Source organism: Phocoena phocoena, chromosome 7 (genome assembly GCF_963924675.1).
Source record: "Phocoena phocoena chromosome 7, mPhoPho1.1, whole genome shotgun sequence".
NCBI classification, from domain to species: Eukaryota; Metazoa; Chordata; class Mammalia; order Artiodactyla; family Phocoenidae; genus Phocoena; species Phocoena phocoena.
Window position 1 is genome coordinate 26,415,265 of NC_089225.1, and position 18,199 is coordinate 26,433,463.

Consider the following 18,199-nt stretch of genomic DNA (forward strand, 5'->3'; position numbering starts at 1 on the left):
AACATGCCAGATTGCCATTAGGGGAAAATTTCAGACCCTTCATAATAGTAAAGAATTTTTTTAAGATACTGGATTCTGATTTTCAAAGTCTCCCAGGGCGTTCGCCATCAGCCCTAACCCAAGTCTCCCAGATGGAATCAGTCGTTATGTCACAGAGAAACCATGATATCAACGCTGCCTAGGTTTGCTCAGGATGCATAATGATAAAAGACAGGTTATTTTTGAGCCAGCAATGTCCATTATCACAATAAAATTTAACGTGATAGGTGATAATCTGGATAAGATGGCAGTTTAGACATCCCAAAGCATGGTTTTTTTCTCAACGTTAACCTAACTGTGGAACTGGGTAGCAACATCATCTATCGTAAGACCCTAGCTGATGGCCAGGCAATCTACCAACTTTTGCAAGAATCAACAAGATGATGAAGCAACTATATCTGGCATCATTAAAAGAGGGAATAGCATTCATAAGAAAATAAGATTAGTGTTCTGTACACCTTGTACAAACTTCTATAAAGGAGTTATTTTATAATTAACTTTCACACATCTAGTTGTTTTTATGAGGTCTTTGAATGTAGGAAGGATAATGCCACATACAGAACAGAACGGTGCCTAGAACAGAACTAGTTGTAGAGGAGATGTTCAAAATTATTTGTTGCCCAACTTACTGGAATTAACAGAGACTGATAATTCTACATTACAGCCATTATCGTAATGAGAGATTCTACCTCTGGAGACTGAATAAATACTTCAGGGAAACACTATTACTTCAACTGGCTCAGCAGCTAATGCTCTTCTCCTTTCACCCAAGTACATGAATGCAGTTGGCTTAATTTAAGGGAAAAAAGACTGAAATGTAGCTAGAAAGAAAGAAAGAGTGATAAAGTCCCCCGCCAACCAAGAAAGCAAACATACAGGAAAAGCTCCATGTATGTCACTTGCTTCCAGTGCTTAATGCGACAGAACCCATATTGCACTTGGGTATGTAGGCACAGCCAGAAAGTGCTTTCCATATATTAACAAATGCTATTCTTACAAGCTTTGCTTCAGAGTCGTACTTTGCACTGTGAATTTGAAAACTGAATTCAAAACCTGTAATTCTACAGCCAGGGTCACTTCTAGTCAAAATATTACAACATTATCTCACCAGGAAGAAAACTGACAAAGTAATAAACAATCCTTTAATTTAACCAGGATCAGAAATAAAATGACATGAATCATGGCATGCCTGGCAAGGAACCGCCAGTTCTCACACATCCCATGATGCCTGCTGTTAGAGCAGTGGAATTAGAAGGTCTCTGCATGACTTGTCAATACACTGCAAAGGGAAACATGCACTCTAGAATTAATTATTTTCTTTGGTAAAAACTGCTAGAGTGATTGCTAGAGCTAATGTCGAGGTTCAATGAGGTAAATGAAGAAACCTTACTAATAAACCGTTTTTATTTTATTTTAGTTTTGAATCATCTATTTGGATCTCAGCCCAGCGACTGGACTTAATAACATATGTCCCTGGCCTTGTTTTAATAAGCTGTGGTGCCCATGAACAAGTGTCTGTATTTCTAATTTTGCTTTTCTTCTTTTCAACCTCATTGTGGTCATCTATTCTAAACTGATTCTTGTCTCCTCTCTCAATTTGCTCTTGACTATATCATTAACAGCATTAGTCCCAGGACAAAAATAAAATAAAGTTTCTCTATTGTCCTTATATGTTTCATATTATGATATGTTTATTTTCTTAACAAACTGTATCTTGCATTTTGGGAGTACACAATTTCTTAACTATCCCTTGATATGAGCAGGGAAAGAGAAAAACCTAAAAGAAAACTTGAAGTTGTAGTTTGCTGGATGACTCTGTATAAGATTGCCTATGCTGGAAGGCAGCGTGAAAAATGCTGCTATGGTTTTGGAATTTTCTCCTTAGACCATAGCAGGATGACGTTTCATTAGATAGAGTGGTCTTCTGAGCAGCAAACCTAAGTGGTACATAATCTTCCTACGCACAGAAGGCCATACATATTCATCTGGATGGGGCTTCTAAACTTTTTACTGCCTTAAACTTTTTATTACACATTAGACTGCATATATCCTAGAACATAAGGCTTGTCACAGCTGAACAGATAAATGGCTCAGCCATGGTGGAGCACTGTTTTTGACGAGTAATGTATCTGGTGTTCCAGAAGGTGAAGAAGGTCACAGAGTACCACAGACATATAACTGTGCAATGCTACCCTTGGATGACCAATATTTGGGGCAATGTTTAAGTTGCTTTCTTGGGACTAAGGCATATTGGAAAGCTCTGTTCTTTTTCTTTTTCTGTCCAGGCCACTAAAGAGGCATTTAAAGAATTACTATGTTACTGTTTCATTACTCTAGACAAAATTATGCTGCTATTTAAAAAAAAATAGTGACTATCATTTTTTTTATTTTTGTAGGAGCTTAACCTCCTTTCTCAGGATTACTCTTGTCCTCATTTATTAATTTTCTATGCTATGTGATTTTTCCCTACAAAGGCATCAAGATAAATTAAAAAAAGAACTCACTTGATAATTGATCAACTGGCTTTCCATATGCTTCTCCAGGGCAGTAAGTTTCCAGTGACTATGCTACACCAGGCCTCATTTCTAATTGTGAGAAGACTTGACCATGACACACGAAATTCACAAGGACAAAGAGCCCAGCCTACTCTCATTCTTGATTCCTTCCAGGCATGGCATTAGAATTCATCCTCAGTCAATCACGTAACATGCCAATATTTTTCTGCTGGGTGAATGCCTCTTCTGGCATTGCCTTCTGTTACAGGTTCATTGAGAAACAACCGTTGGTGTTTATTTCTGGCGTGACCATCTGCCAATGGGTTTTTGTTCATTTGATGCCAATTCACTGAGGATGACTGAAACCAGGATGATCGTATCTCAGTGGTTGCAACATGTATTTTTGTTTTGCTCACATATTTAGATTTAATCCAGATTAAAGAGTTAATCCAGTTGAGACCAGTTCACAAAATTATAATCTAGCCTGAACTAAGTCAGAAGCCCAGAGAAATCAACATTAATGAGAGGTGAGTGACACACTGATATCTGTTTTGCACTATACTCTGCAACCACAAACTCTATTCGTAGTCCTTTTGCACTTTAATTTCCTCATCTGCAAACTAAGGCTGAAATTTCCTTATAAAAACCTTTACTAACGAATAGAAACTGGAATAATTTATATGAACACACTTTGACTTCTTTTCAATAAATGAGTTACTATAGTATTTCTCTTGATTTTTCCTATTATATTTGAAAGGAACCTAGACAAATTGCATGCCATATTAAAAATCTAGTAAAAATTTTGACAACTAAATGCAGTAACAAATTCTCAAATAAAAACTCACCTGTTTTTGTTGATTTAACATTGTTTAGTGTAACGACTATAGGTAAAACGATCTTCTTTTTTAATCCCCTTTTTTTGCATTGGGATTAACTCAGCAATGAATTATAAGTATTAAAAAGACACCAATAGTCTCAGAAAACTTTCCTTTAATTTTCACCAGATATATAATCACGTGTGAACTATCATAATAAATCTCCTAACATCAGCTACATGACCAATATTGTGTACAGTATATCTTTACAAGCCAAAAGCCACCTAATTTTTATTTACACAGAGATATCCAGCGATAAATCTTTTGTATAATCAATCTCAATATGCCCATATATATGCCAACTCATAAGGAATCTGTAAATTTTTAACGGGGAATAAGAATGAAGGCAATAGGAAATATAATTTGGAGGCAAACAATACAAGTAATTATAACTCACACAACTAAAATTAAAGAACTAATTAGAAAACTTAAAGAGTAAAAACCATCTAGATATTAGTACCTGATGTATAAGCTCTCCCTCCAAATTCCCATGATGAAAACAAAGATAAAGAATGAAAACTCAAAAGATCCTTGAGAATTCAGCCTCTTGATCATTCTATTGACACTATCTTAAGTGAATTTTGACGTTTTTGCAAGACCAAGAAGACTAGATTTAAATATTCAAGCAGAAGCCTCTCTAAGTTATACCACTAGAAACTGAATAAGCTTGTCTATTTTTAGGTAGGAAAAAAGGCCCTTTGCTCCTCCGGTACTGACTGTAAGGTCTGTGCCTACCACAAAAAGGAGATACTGCAGTGTTACCTTCCATCCTTGAGAGGAATTCTGGTGGTATAGCAAAGGCAGGATGAGACCTGGTGGAGGTCCACAAAGGTTACTATCTGTGTGTGTATGTGCGTCTGTATGTGTGCATTTCATCTGTTCAAATGTCAAAATCATTCAGCTGGAATAGCAAAGGATCTCATTTTGTACCAGAAAAATAATCTTAGAAGAATCTGTGGGAGAAACTAAACTATGAAATGTAAACATAAATCATACCATTTATTCTGATAACTAAGATAAGATTTAATCTACCAGGCAACTGGACAGACTTTATGCTATTCAAAGTAATGCTTAATCCCTGTCTATTCCCAAACTATGGGTCTTGGTAGATCTCCTCTCTTCTGATGCAAACAACAACCAAATGGAAATTACTAAATAATGCCACAGAACAAAGGAAGGGATACCATCTGATGAATCAAAGCAAGTACACCTCAGAGAATTACTTTCTACAGGAAAATATATAGGCAATTTTAAAAATACTACTAATAATGGGAAAAAAACCTTGCCCATGGGTAACATTCATATTTGTGCTCTGAAGTATATTATCTCAAAATCTAATTAAAGAATATTTCTCGAATTTTGAAGAAATTTTGTTTGGTCAACAATTAATATCCAGAAGAATTGCTATTCACATATAAAGGCAAAGGAGACATATTTGGAATACAGAACTCTACAATATACATTTTTTGTAGTCATCTTGAAGAAGTTATTTCAAATTATACTCCATCTATCCTACACATCAGTGAAAATTAATAAACAATGAAGAACTAAAAGTTTGAGTACTAACCAATACAACTAGTGAAGCACTGATCCAGGTCTAAAAGAAAATATTGTAAAGTTGATCAAAAATCTATAAATGTTAAAACATCTTTAAAGAGACTTACTGTTTGATAATTCAAAATAATATTCCTTGTCAGAAATCCTAAATTATAATAAGGACTGAAATTAAGGAAGATGAAGAGAATAGAATGAAGGAAGCCAAAGTCCTCATCTCAAATAGTTGAAACTCAAAATTATAGAAATAGAACTTAATTGGTGATATTATTCCAAAGGCTTAAAGAAGATGAGAAGATATAACAAACTAACCATGGACAATACGGTCAAATACAGAAGGAATCACAAACAGTACAGTAACACACAAATAATATATAATAATGTATCAGAAATAATGCCGTACATCAAGTAGGAAAAGATGACAAATAGCTTAAAAAGCAGTCATTAAAAATCATATTTACAAAAAACATTTAGTTACATGGTAAAATGCTTATGCTCATATTAAGTAAAATAAGGGACAAAATAATTTATATTAGTATGATCCAAAATTTGTAAAGTACAACATAATTAAGAGTTCAATAACCAAAATGAAATAATTTAGGATCTAAATTCCAGATGTTCTACATACTAATTACATGACCTTCTAAAAGTTATTAACCTCTCAGTCTAAATTTTAAATCATAAAATGAGATAGTAATAGTATCTTCCTTATATGATTATTGTAAGGACTAATGAGAATCATGAACCTTTTTTTTTAAATGCCACATCCAGTATAAGAATTCAATAAATGTTAACTATGATTATTATTAGTAGTAGAAAAAATAATAACTTCTATGATATATAATTATAAGGATCCCCATGAAAATGTCCTAGAAGCTTATTGTTGAATAATGGCATTATAAATAGATTTTTCATTAATGTTTTTATATTTCTCAAATGTTACTATTTATTAAATCAGCTTTAGAAATCCACATTTAAAAAATTTTTTATCCACATCTTTTCTCCTCTAAAAGAAATAAGACATCACAGATAAGCTGAAGTCTTCTTTGTTACACTTATTTCTTCTTCTGCCTCCCAGAGACATCATTATAACTAATGGAGAAATACATGAAATACTTATTCAACAGTTTGTGATGGTAATTTTATGTGTCAACTTGACTAGGAGACAGAGTGCCCAGACTTGTGTCAAACATTACTCTGTTGTGTCTGTAAGAGTGTTTTTGATGAGACTAACATTTGAATCAGTAGACCAAATTAAAGCAGACTGCCCTTCCTAATGTGAGAGGCCCTCATCCAATCAGCTGAATAGAAAAAAAGGCCTACTTTCCTGCAAGTAACAGGAATTCTTCCTACCTGATTGCTTGAACTGTGACGTTTTGGTTTTGGTTTTCCTGACTTTGGACTCAAACTGAAACACTGGCTCTTCTTGGGTCTCAGGCCTACCAGCATTCAGGTTGGAACTACACCAATGGTACTCCTGAGATTCCAGCCTGCTGACTGCAGATCTTGGGACTGTCAGCCTCCATAATGGCAAGAGCCAAAAAAAAAAATCTTCTCTGTCTCTGTATGTGTATATCTTATTGATTCTGTTTCTCTGGAGAATCATGAGTAACACACAATTCAAGATTAAGTCATTCCAGAAATATTTGTATTGCACTCAATATATGCATGGCATCGTTGCTGTCATTGTGCTTAAAGGACATGATGTGTGTAGACAGGACAAGTTTCAAAAGGGTTACATTGGAAAAGCAAGATGAAGTAAACTGAAGAAGGTCAGCAAAAGTTAATAAAGTGCTTTTAATCCAGGTCAAGCAATTCAGTTAGTTCTCTATTTTGATAAAGTGTAGAAATTCCCCGGAAGTCTCTTTTTGCCTCCTTTCTTGCTATTCACCACCAAGTATAAATAACTGAGCTTACTGTGCTATTTTTTTTTTTTTTTTTTTTTTTTTTTTTTGCGGTACGCGGGCCTCTCACTGCTGTGGCCTCTCCCGCTGCGGAGCACAGGCTCGGACGCACAGGCCCAGCGGCCACGGCTCACAGGCCCAGCCGCTCCGCAGCATGTGGGATCCTCCCGGACCGGGGCACGAACCCGTGTCCCCTGCATCGGCAGGCGGTCTCTCAACCACTGTGCCACCAGGGAAGCCCTACTGTGCTATTTAAAGTAATAAATATCTATGTAACCAAGAACTATGCATTTTTACTTACAACTACTGATGGTGAGGTTCCTTAATTTCAAGAAATATTTTCTTCTGTGGCACATACTTATTTATAATTTTCACTAAACTAGATGGAGCAGTGACAGGATACTCAGCTAAACTTCATCATTATCATTATTCATCTGTGTATTAGATATTAATTCCATTGATTATTTATAGTCTAAAAAGAATTATACCTAAGTCATTACCTGAGTTTCTCTTTTCAAGTTTCATTTTAATTCCTTTGGTTTCATCTGCTTCTGTACCTCAGAAAGACACCTATAAACAATGAGTGTAACATGAAAAGACACTTACATGTGCAAGTGGTCCCATTTTCATCTAAAAGTTGATTATCAGCACAAGCACATACTCGGCCTCCTGGAATGGCCAAGCACAATGTACTACAGCCTCCATTATTTACTCGGCACATGTTGTCACCTGCAAGAGGAGGGAAGAAAATATGTCAGAGAACTCTGATTGCATACAAGGTTAGCTGGTTCAGGCCCATGTTCCTTCCAGGAGATGTACATGGCGTAAAAATGTACACACACACACACACACATATACCACAAATAATACCTATTTATTAATGTAATAAGGATTCCTGCTGAATCCTAAATGAGATTTAAAAATGTTTGAAAATATATGATGCATTGGTAGATAAGAGGAATTTACAAGTTGGTTAGAAGAGATAGAGGTTTGTGTGCAGAGAGGTAACAGGAGACAAAAGGATAAAGTGGACAGAATGGTGTCTGTCCAGGACAATTTCCTAGAATGGGCCCAGTGTATGCAAGTTTGAGCTCTTTAGAAAGTAGACCACCGGCACTTGGAATGTGCCTTTGGATCCGAAGTCAACAGAAAGCAAACACTGGGGAAACGGGTGGGATTTTCCTTCCTCTTCTGCAAGGAGTACATTGGCATGTGAGTGCATTGAGGAATACAAGGAATGCAGGCTATCTGTGAAGCCTGAAAAATGAGCAGGCTTGCTGGTTCCACGAGAGTGTACAGTACACAAGGGTAACGTGTTGTCCCAGTGGACCTAAACAGCAGAGGCACTGATAAGGCAGGCAGTTGCTATCAGTAAAGTAGGCCTGAGGGAAAATTCATAAAGGTGTTATTCATGAACATATGTGAGACACTCCTGGACACTCAGATAAAACTGAGGTAAATTTTTGAAGAGGCTGGAGAATCTGTTTTATAAAGGTGTAGGTAAAAGTAAATAAAATTTAGGTAGTCACCATTTGGATGCCATTTATTCCTACAATTTGGAAAGGCAAGGAAGAAAGTATATTTTCAGGTCCTGATTTTCAGAAGAAGAAAATGTTAGGACTTGTATCCAAGGGCAAGTCCATTTTACAGTAAGTCAAGGCATTTCTCATCCCATGTGTTGCATTTAATCAATGAACTCTTTAAAGCAACTAGAATTTTAAAGAACATGAAGACTGAAAATGTCCTGCAATTTGGCAGAGGGGAGTTCAGCGACGACATTCAAGAGGAGCAATTTTTAAAGAAAATGGAAACAGGAAATGTGACTGTATACTGATTAGTATAATGAAATCCAGAAAACTAGTGACCATAAAATTAGAGAGAACAGCAGTCCTGCAAACAAGAGCCTGCTGCAGGTGAGGAGGGTTGTTGCTGTTCATAATGTTGTCTCCAGTTCATCGTAGAGAAACTACAATTGTGGTGGGGCAGCTGACGTGAACAGAAAATATTACCATTTGATCTATCCAGGCAACTGCCTCTATTCTTCATTTCTTGTCCACAACTATAACTTATACCATCTCAAATAATTAATTTTTATTCTTTTTTTTTTTTTTTTTTTTTTTTGCGGTACGCGGGCCTCTCACTGTTGCGGCCTCTCCCGTTGCGGAGCACAGGCTCCGGATGCGCAGGCTCAGCGGCCATGGCTCACGGGCCCAGCCGCTCCGCGGCATGTGGGATCTTCCCGGACCGGGGCACGAATCCGTGTCCCCTGCATCGGCAGGCGGACTCTCAACCACTGTGCCACCAGGGAAGCCCAATTTTTATTCTTTTTGAAGACAATTTTATCTTTTATTAGCTATTGAAACTTCTTAGTTTATGTACTTCCATTATTTTATAAAATTGCATTTCTATCCCAGTGAGGCAATTTCAATACAGTAGAAAAAAGTGAAGCCCTTGAATAAGATAGTGTGCTTTACAAATCTCTGATTAAGCCAAAATATCTTCAAAAAAACTCTTGTTGTTAGGTAACTTCCTACTGCCAACATACACACTGAAAAAATTTAATGTTCATTAAATTTTCACAAGGATATCCGTATTAAAAAGAGGAACGGTGACTATTTAGATTCATAACCAAAAATCTACCACATAATTTATGAAACGTTTTTGCTTGTTTGGTACCTAAGTTCTGAGTCATGCTGTTTGTGGATGGCCTAATAAATATTAATAACTCATGTAGATAAAAAGATACAAGAATATTATCTGATTTTAATAAGACATGAATATCATGGTAGATTATTTCACTTTTATAACATCTAAAATAATTAAATGTTCCTTAAATGTATATGAAATTAATCAGATAAATATACTAAGATACTTTAAAAAATACTATTTTCCTTGTATAATGTATTTTTTAACATTTTCCCGTAATGTTCCTTCCACACTGAAAGTTTTTCCACTGCTCACAATACTGACGCTTTGAAAACATTGAGGATTTTTTACTTTAAATGACGGCCTTTTTCAGTGAAGATGACATGAAAAGGAAGTATTTGGAGAAAACCTTGAACTTCACTCAAATAGAATTCCCAGAGTTACTCACTCAGGATATTTTGAACAATAAATAATAAATTTTTATGGTAACAAAGTCTAAGATTTGAGTGACTTTGGAGTGACTAGACACCTTTTATCAGAAAACTTCAGCAACACTGTCAAAATAAAAGTCTTTATGCAACCTCTTGAAATATTATTATATGTGAAACTCAGAAGCAATTTTATCTGGTTTTTAATACCTTGTTGCTTTTGAGGATCATAAATCTGAAGTCCAAACAGGGGTGGTCTTTCACGCCTCAGTAATGTCACCTCACTTGTTATCAAATCTAGTTGAAAAATGGAACCATTCATATAATCAGTCCAGAACACATAATTCCCATGATGCGACAGTCCAAAAGGATGGTTCAACTCTTTCCCACTGTAAACAATCTGTAAAATATAAACACATTGCGAAAAATCAGACCTGACCTTTAGAAACATAACCAAATATTTAGAGAAGCTGATATTCAAATAAGTAGAACAGATAACGATCTAACTAATAACTTACAGTTTCTTTCAGTGTATTTGAAAAATGGATTTCACAATGTGAGCATATTTTTTTGTTTTTAGGACATGTTATTTGAAGGAGACCATTTACATTTCATCCATTTCAATTCTCTCATACATGGCATTACATATATGGTCAAGAAATGCAAACATTAAAATGACCTTGCCTGATACTCTTCCCTATCTCTTTTCTTTATGATATTCCGGTATCATATTCTGGCACAGAAATTGATCTGAGTAATTAGTGGCATTATGTATATTGCAGTATTGCTCATCCAATAGCCAAGGGATACAGCATGGTCTAACAACACTGGGAGTGGAAGGAATCCCTCTATTCAGTTGGATTAATGCAAATTGAAGAAATCTAGGTGATGACAGGGAGGAAGGTAAAATTTTAATTTTGAACATAGAAACATTTATGGGTAGTAAACAGATATACAAGACTCCTGGCTAATTTTAATTCCGCTTGTCTTGACATATTCTTTACATTCCCGTGTATTTTGTGGTTGTTTAAACTACACAGTGGAGCAATCCTGTGATAAGTTCTGTTTTGCATGTAAGGCTGTAGAAGAGAATAGGAATCATACCTCCCATAATAATAATACTTTTTCATCTTTCACAATTTATAAAATGATACTGTATACAATATGAAATAGCCTTTTGGACTCAATTCATCTAATATGAGAGGATTGTGCAAGTTATCCAAATAATATAGGGTTAAAAACTGAAATTTTGCTCCTTTTATCTGAACTCTTCATACCAAATTTTCATATGTTGAATAATTGAGACAGTTTATTATTTTTCTTTGCTCACTTCCATGTAGGCTAAAATATGCTGGCTAATAAAGTGCTATGTATATTGTGTACATATCAACATCTTCAAAGGGATCATAAGTACTTTTTAACACCTCTTAAGTATGTGACATTAGGTTAAAAGTAAATCAATTTTATTTATTTGGGGAAAGACATTTAAGTACTCTTACAGTTAACCAATGATTGAAATGGTCTTAACTGATTAGTACATTGTATTTCTCAAAGAGAATACTTAATAAATGGGCTTGGCCAATTGTGCAATCTTCCTTTCCAAAAAAGAAGAAAGTGTATTGTCAAAGGAAGCATTTTGGTAATTCCTAATATTCCATTTTTCTAAATATCATTTAACTAAACAGTCGAAGCCAGTTCATAATGTTATATGTGCTTAGGTGATTATAAGACAGAATACAGAGGTGACATTTTGCCAACACAGTCAACTTCATCCTCGATCTCACTGAAGAACTGCAAAATCATCTTGCAACGATTCTACCAAAAGAGGCAAGAAGATGTTGATATTTATTCACACCCATAGGCTTGAAGTTCAACCCACTCTTGTGTTTTAGTTCCAATGTCATGAAGTTCTTTATTTGAATAAATGAATTCTAATTACTTTGTCATAATACATAGGTTACATTTCAGGTGCAAATATTGAAGATATTTGAACCGAGTTGGAGTGCTTGGTCCTAGCAAACATCAATAATGTAGAAAAACTGCATTTTCAAACAGCTCTGATATGCTGAGAGCTTCTCTGAAAAGTCCCACAAATGCTGGCATGCCACAGTGAGCTGGGCCTGGTCTCCCGGAGGCAAGTACCAGCTGCACTGCTTAATGCTCAGCCCCCTTTCAGCCACCCCACAGAGACTACTGGCAGCCACCTCAGAGGGGTAAAAATAAACTTGAAAGTATTTTTAACACAACACAACAAGGCTCTGTGACAGAAGCCTGTGGGTTAAAACAGCAGCATTTGTCTTTTACCTTCCTGTGAGTTCCATTCAAAAACACTTTTTCAATATGATCATAATAGGCATCACACCAGTATAATGTGTGGGTGTGAAAGTCCAGAGTTAAGCCGTTTGGCCACAGCATCTTTGAAGTCACAAAAATCTGCCGACTGAAGCCATCCATCCAGGCCTTCTCAATCCTTCCCACGCTGTCATCTATTTCATCTTCCTCCCAGTCTGTCCAATACATCCAACTAAGACATTAAAAACAAGAGCGCACGCGTGTCATTTCAACCAGCCACCATATAGACAGACACTTCCTCAGATTTGGTGCCTCCATAAAATGCAGTTACGTTCTGATTTGTTCTCCTACCTAAATGCTGATCTGCCCGGAGGAGGCAGCTGCGAAGTACTCAGGGAAGGTGAGATTTGTTCTCACCTTCCCTGAGTGGAGCCAATTAGACACATTTCAGAAAACCCACGACCACCACTACGGCACTTACTGGCCTTGTTTATTAATTAACCTAACAGCAAGTGCCAAATCCTGATTTTCTTTGGTGCTGGTACCAAAAGTTTGGGAAATGATTCTTGAGGCATGACTATTTTTAAATGTCCACTTGATAAAACATATAATCAATTATGTGTTTAAAAGGCAGATGAACTGGCATGAGAATGAGAGCACAGTTAATGATCTACTCCAGACTTTAGTTCATCTCATATGAGTTATTTATTTATTTTTTTAAAGGCAGGCAGTTGGATTTTCTCTGTTCTAAAGGGCACAGTCACACTGGGTTTGTTTGGCCAGGTCTAATTTGTCTTCCTGATGCAAATTATCTATGCTTTATTGCTGCTTTATTATTACCTTTAAAACCCACAGAAGATGATTGAGCCGCACATAAGTTTAACAACAGTAGGTTGACTGACCTTGAGATTTTGAGCTTTAATTTCTGTCTCAAACAAAAGCATCTGCCTTTAAAAACAAATCTTTTGTGTAAGCTATAACAGTGGAAGAAGGGGCCTTGAGCTAACGTTCCAACTGCCTCATGAATAAGGTTAAAACCCTCCACATGTGTTGTCCTAGGGTCATGTGAAAGTTCCTGAGTTACTAACTGAAGTGTAGGCTTTAATTCAGTCACCTCATACATGACTTTACAAAGCTTCAAAGTTTTCTAAGCTGCTAACCCTGGAAGTACCCTTATTAGATCCTCTGCCTCCCATCTGTTATGGACCCTAAAGAATTTCTGAGGTAATCTGGGACAAATCTGTATCCATGACTAAAAATCCTACTGTGACCTGGGGCTTCCCTGGTGGCGCAGTGGTTGAGGGTCCGCCTGCCGATGCAAGGGACACGGGTTCGTGCCCCGGTCCGGGAAGATCCCACATGCCGTGGAGCGGCTGGGCCCATGAGCCATGGCCGCTGAGCCTGCGCGTACGGAGCCTGTGCTCCGCCGCAACGGGAGAGGCCACAGCAGTGGGAGGCCTGTGTACCGCAAAAAAAAAAAAAATCCTACTGGGATCCAAACAGGCAGATTTGGGACAGCTGAGGAGGTGACACACCAGCCATTCTTTCATGCCAATTAAGCTCTTTTTAAATTCTCTTAACAGTTTACAATTATGTTGATATGCCTTTTTAGACTTGAGGAAGTATATTTAGATTGGTGAATTTTAATAAGTCCGAATACATTCTAATCCTAGAAATAAACATGGTACTATGCTTATCTTGTATCATTCCTGTTCTTCAAGTGGGTTTATTACTGGGACAAATTAAGAATAAACAGAAGATTCATTCCATTTGCTCTAAAACTGTGCTAGTGAGGCAAAACTACTTCAATTATATAAATCAGCTATGTAAAGAGAAATAACAACTTTTTCATCTCTCTTGATACCGTTTCTGAAATCTTAAATACAGTTAATCAATGCAGTTGTATTGCTGTTGCTAATTTATAACTTGTTAAATTGAAATTATCTTTCCCTCCAGCTTTTCCTCTTGATAATAGTAACACTTTTTTTCTGTGACTCTCTTAACCTGAATCACACATGTATGTCCACGCAAACACACACACCACAGGAGATAATTCTGGATATTCTAAACATATTTTATATTGTGTTGTTATTTGAAGACAGACTTGTTTGTGATCCAATCCACTACCTGAGACTATTTTTAGTCAAACAAAATATAAGAAAAACAAATTTTAAATAAGTGATGCCAATCTGATGGAGACCAGATACGTGATCATCTACTCAGCTGATTAAAAGTTATCGATATATTGTGAAAGCCTTATAATTATTATCAAATATGATGATTCATAAACATACAAAATAGGAAATGCAACCTATAAAATAAGCAGGAGAAAACATAAATATTTTTGTAGGTGGGACCTGGGGTAGTCATCAAATAAAAATTAGGTTAAGCTGGTCTTCTACTATGACAAAAAAAATTGTACCTCTATTTTTCAAGCCCTGTTCAAATACAATTTCTCAATGAAGTCTGCCCCTAGCTTTTCTGTCAAAATTAGCTCATTCTTTTGTTTCCTAGTGATAGTTGTTAGTTATTTTAGAGAATTTATTGCATTTATGCCATGTATTGAATTTGATGGTGTTGCATGTCTGGTAATTCCAATTAAAAATTCAAATAATTAAGGGCAGGGAATATTTATCGTTCATATTTGTACTCTGTAGCACTAAGCTTGGCTTTGTTGATATTAATCATGCCCCCAAATTAAACTGTATTATCTGGCGGGTCAATCCCAGAAATTTTTAAATCCTTAAGATTTTCTGCCATGGAAGTGAAATAACTTTTAAAAAACTTGATTGAGTTGATGACAGAATGTCTAGCTGTTAACTAGAGGATGTGGTACTTTTAATTGAGAGGGATATAGAAAATCCTGTTTGGAGGGAAATACGCACTTAGCTTTGGACTCATCTTTTCTTGGAGATAATGTTTTGAGAAATCAGAACTGGAGCTGTAGGTTTCTAAGTTATTGATGTAAATTATGAGATTTGAAATGATTGCAAAGGAGGGAGTTCATCTGTAGCTATCACCTTGAGGAGTAGTCTATCATAATTGATTCCTCCTCCTCCAGGTTTACCCCCATTTCAACATTTTTTTTTTTTTGCGGTACGCGGGCCTCTCACTGTTGTGGCCTCTCTCGCTCGGAGCACAGGCTCCAGATGCGCAGGCTCAGCGTCCGTGGCTCACGGGCCCAGCCGCTCCGCGGCATGTGGGATCTTCCCGGACCGGGGCACGAACCCGTGTCCCCTGCATCGGCAGGCGGACTCTCAACCACTGCGCCACCAGGGAAGCCCCATTTCAACAATTTTTGAGGCCTGCCAATCCTATTCTTTCCTGTCTGTTGTCTCAGTTCCCACTTTTCTGTTGCTATTACAAATGCTACAGTCTTTCATCACTTTTCAAAGAGAACTCCCAACGGACTGTCTTTCATAGAGCTATCATATGGCTTTCACTTTTCCTAAATCATGAACTGAAAAATGTGATTTTTATCCTCAAAACCTTCTAGTTACTCTGATGTCAGCAAAATAAGTCAAAACTTTTACTTACAACATTGAAGATTTCTATATATTTTTAGTCTCACCTCCCGCTATGTTCCTTAGAATGTCCCCTGCTCTAGCCTTAATGAACTCATCCCACCTCAAAACTGCCATTAGCTTCCTAGCCTCTAACAATTACTCATAGTGTCCCTTCAGAGTACAGTGACTAACCTTATGACTGCACATCCCGATAGAGTCCCCTGGGACCCTATTCATTTGGAAATCTATCCATCCTCTAAAGTTCAACTCTGAATTAAAACCCTCAGTGAATTCCCGAAAAGCATGTATTTCATTCTATTTTATTTTACAGGTAAAGTGTGTGTGTGTGTGTGCTGTGTGTGTGTGTGTGTGTGTGTACACCAAGCACACCAGATTATAAACTTGAAGACAATCACTGTCTTACTGATTTTTATTGATCTATATGGTAGTCACTCAATAATATATTTTAATAAATAAATAAATGAAAAATTATCCCTTTACTGATTTCTATAATTGGTTATGACGCTTTTGATAAAACCATACCTCTGAAGAGTACTTTTTGTTAACAGGCTATTATGGCAGAGAAAATCTGTGATGCTCTCCTGTGTACAGCTGCAAAAAGGTATTATGGTAGAAAAATGTAAATGAACCAGGTTTTTACAAAAATGTTTTGATTAAAGTTATATTACGCTATTTTAAATGGAGTTTTCCAAACTAAACTTTCTTCTTCACTTTTCAAAAACTTATATTAGTGTCAAATGATTATTTGGACAATTAAATTCACATGGTTCCATTTCTACTTCTACTGTCTTCCAATCCATTCTCTACAGAATATTAAGATTAGTTGTTGTTATTGTTTTTTAATATAAATCTGACTATATCAATTCTCTATTTTACATTTACACTGAAGACAAAGTACATATCTCTCATGGTAGTGGGCAAGGCCCTGCTCTCCTTTCCAATTGCATCCTCAGTCACTTTCCCATTTGCCATCGATAATCCAGCCCGTCTTCATTTCAGTTCCTCTGACAGTAAAGCTTTTGCCCAACTTAAGATTTCAGTTGTTCCATTTTCTTTATCTGAAATCTTTTCCTCACTCTCCATGGCTGGTTCCTTCTTTACAATTAAGTCTCAGCTTAAATGATGCCCCCTTAAAGAGGCCTTGCAGCAAGCCTATTTAAATAGGTTTCTGTTAGTGACCTTCACATCAACCTGTTTGTTTGACTCCATCACTTTGGTCGCTAGAAATTACATTCGTTGCTCATTTGGTACTTATTTATTGATGCATCTGCCCATTCCCTACTTTTCAGATGACACAAGATGCTTCATGAGGGTAAAGGCTATGCCTGCTTTGTTAACCACTGTATACATAATCAGAGCTCTGGGCATTGTATACTGTTAGGGGAAAATACGTGTATATATTCATATATACACATGTGTATATACATATACCTACACACACATATCCACATATATACATACACACATGAGTTTTTTTTTTCAGGTTGGTGCATAATAGCAGTATTCTATAATATTTAAAAATCTGTCTGATGGAAGAAGTAGAAGAGTCGTTCTTTGCAACATCAGAGGCAAATATAGGATTAGTTGGGAGATACGTACTATAGGGATGCACTTACTGCCTTACTGAAAAGAAAAAATGTCCTATCAATCAGATTTGTCTCCAGATACTTTGAACTATGTAGATGCTATGGATTTCAGATCTAAATTGGATGCCTGCCTCTTAGGGAAGTGTTGAAGTGGATTCCTGAATTTGAAGAGAGAGATGGGTCTAGAGGCCCCTAAATTTTCTTCTAAATCATCTAATTCTATGACCTGCACATTGATGTCATCTCCCCAAGCACCTCAAAGACCCTTCGACGCCATCGGAAAATATCTTCCTCTAACAGAATACTGAGAAGGAAGATGTTGCTTTAAGATATATTTGAAATATCTTGCTTCAAGGAGGTTTAGACAGCATGGAATAAATATTTTCTCTAAAAATTAAGATTGCCTTGGTTTAAAGGTCAAATAGATGACTTGGTTTAAAAGTCCAGGAATAAAATAGAAATTTAAAGAATCCACACATAAAATCACTAAAATTACTTTATAATTATGCCTTACAAAAAACATGCAATGAATTCATCCACTGATTAGGTCAGCCTGGAAAGAAGCACCGATTGTATTTGGAGCTATTCTCAATACAACCAATTTTAGGAACTGCAATCTGGTGATCTCAGTTTATAAGGGAGTCATGTGCTTCTTATTCACTTAAGTATTATTTTTGTATGTAATAGTAAGGTATAAAAATATTAATTTTGTGGTGCCATTTTGAAACAGTGAAATATAAGCCATGGGGGGGGATAAAAACCACATACAACAACTGTACATGTAGAAAACGCAATCCACTCATTTAATTCTGAGATTCTATTAGGAATTTTCACATTTCTTTAATATTTCTAT

The 18,199-nt window shown here is 36.3% G+C and overlaps 1 protein-coding gene across 1 annotated transcript in view; it reads right to left on the reverse strand.

The window, feature by feature from the left end:
• LRP1B (LDL receptor related protein 1B) overlaps window positions 1–18,199 on the reverse strand; it is a 1,473,103-nt gene that overhangs the window by 740,428 nt on the left and 714,476 nt on the right. Inside the window, exons 13-15 of the mRNA XM_065880137.1 lie at window positions 12,246–12,465; window positions 10,152–10,341; window positions 7,474–7,596 (exon numbers count right to left, since the gene is read on the reverse strand). Coding sequence (XP_065736209.1) covers window positions 7,474–7,596; window positions 10,152–10,341; window positions 12,246–12,465 — 533 coding nt within the window. The remainder of the gene's footprint in view (window positions 1–7,473; window positions 7,597–10,151; window positions 10,342–12,245; window positions 12,466–18,199) is intronic.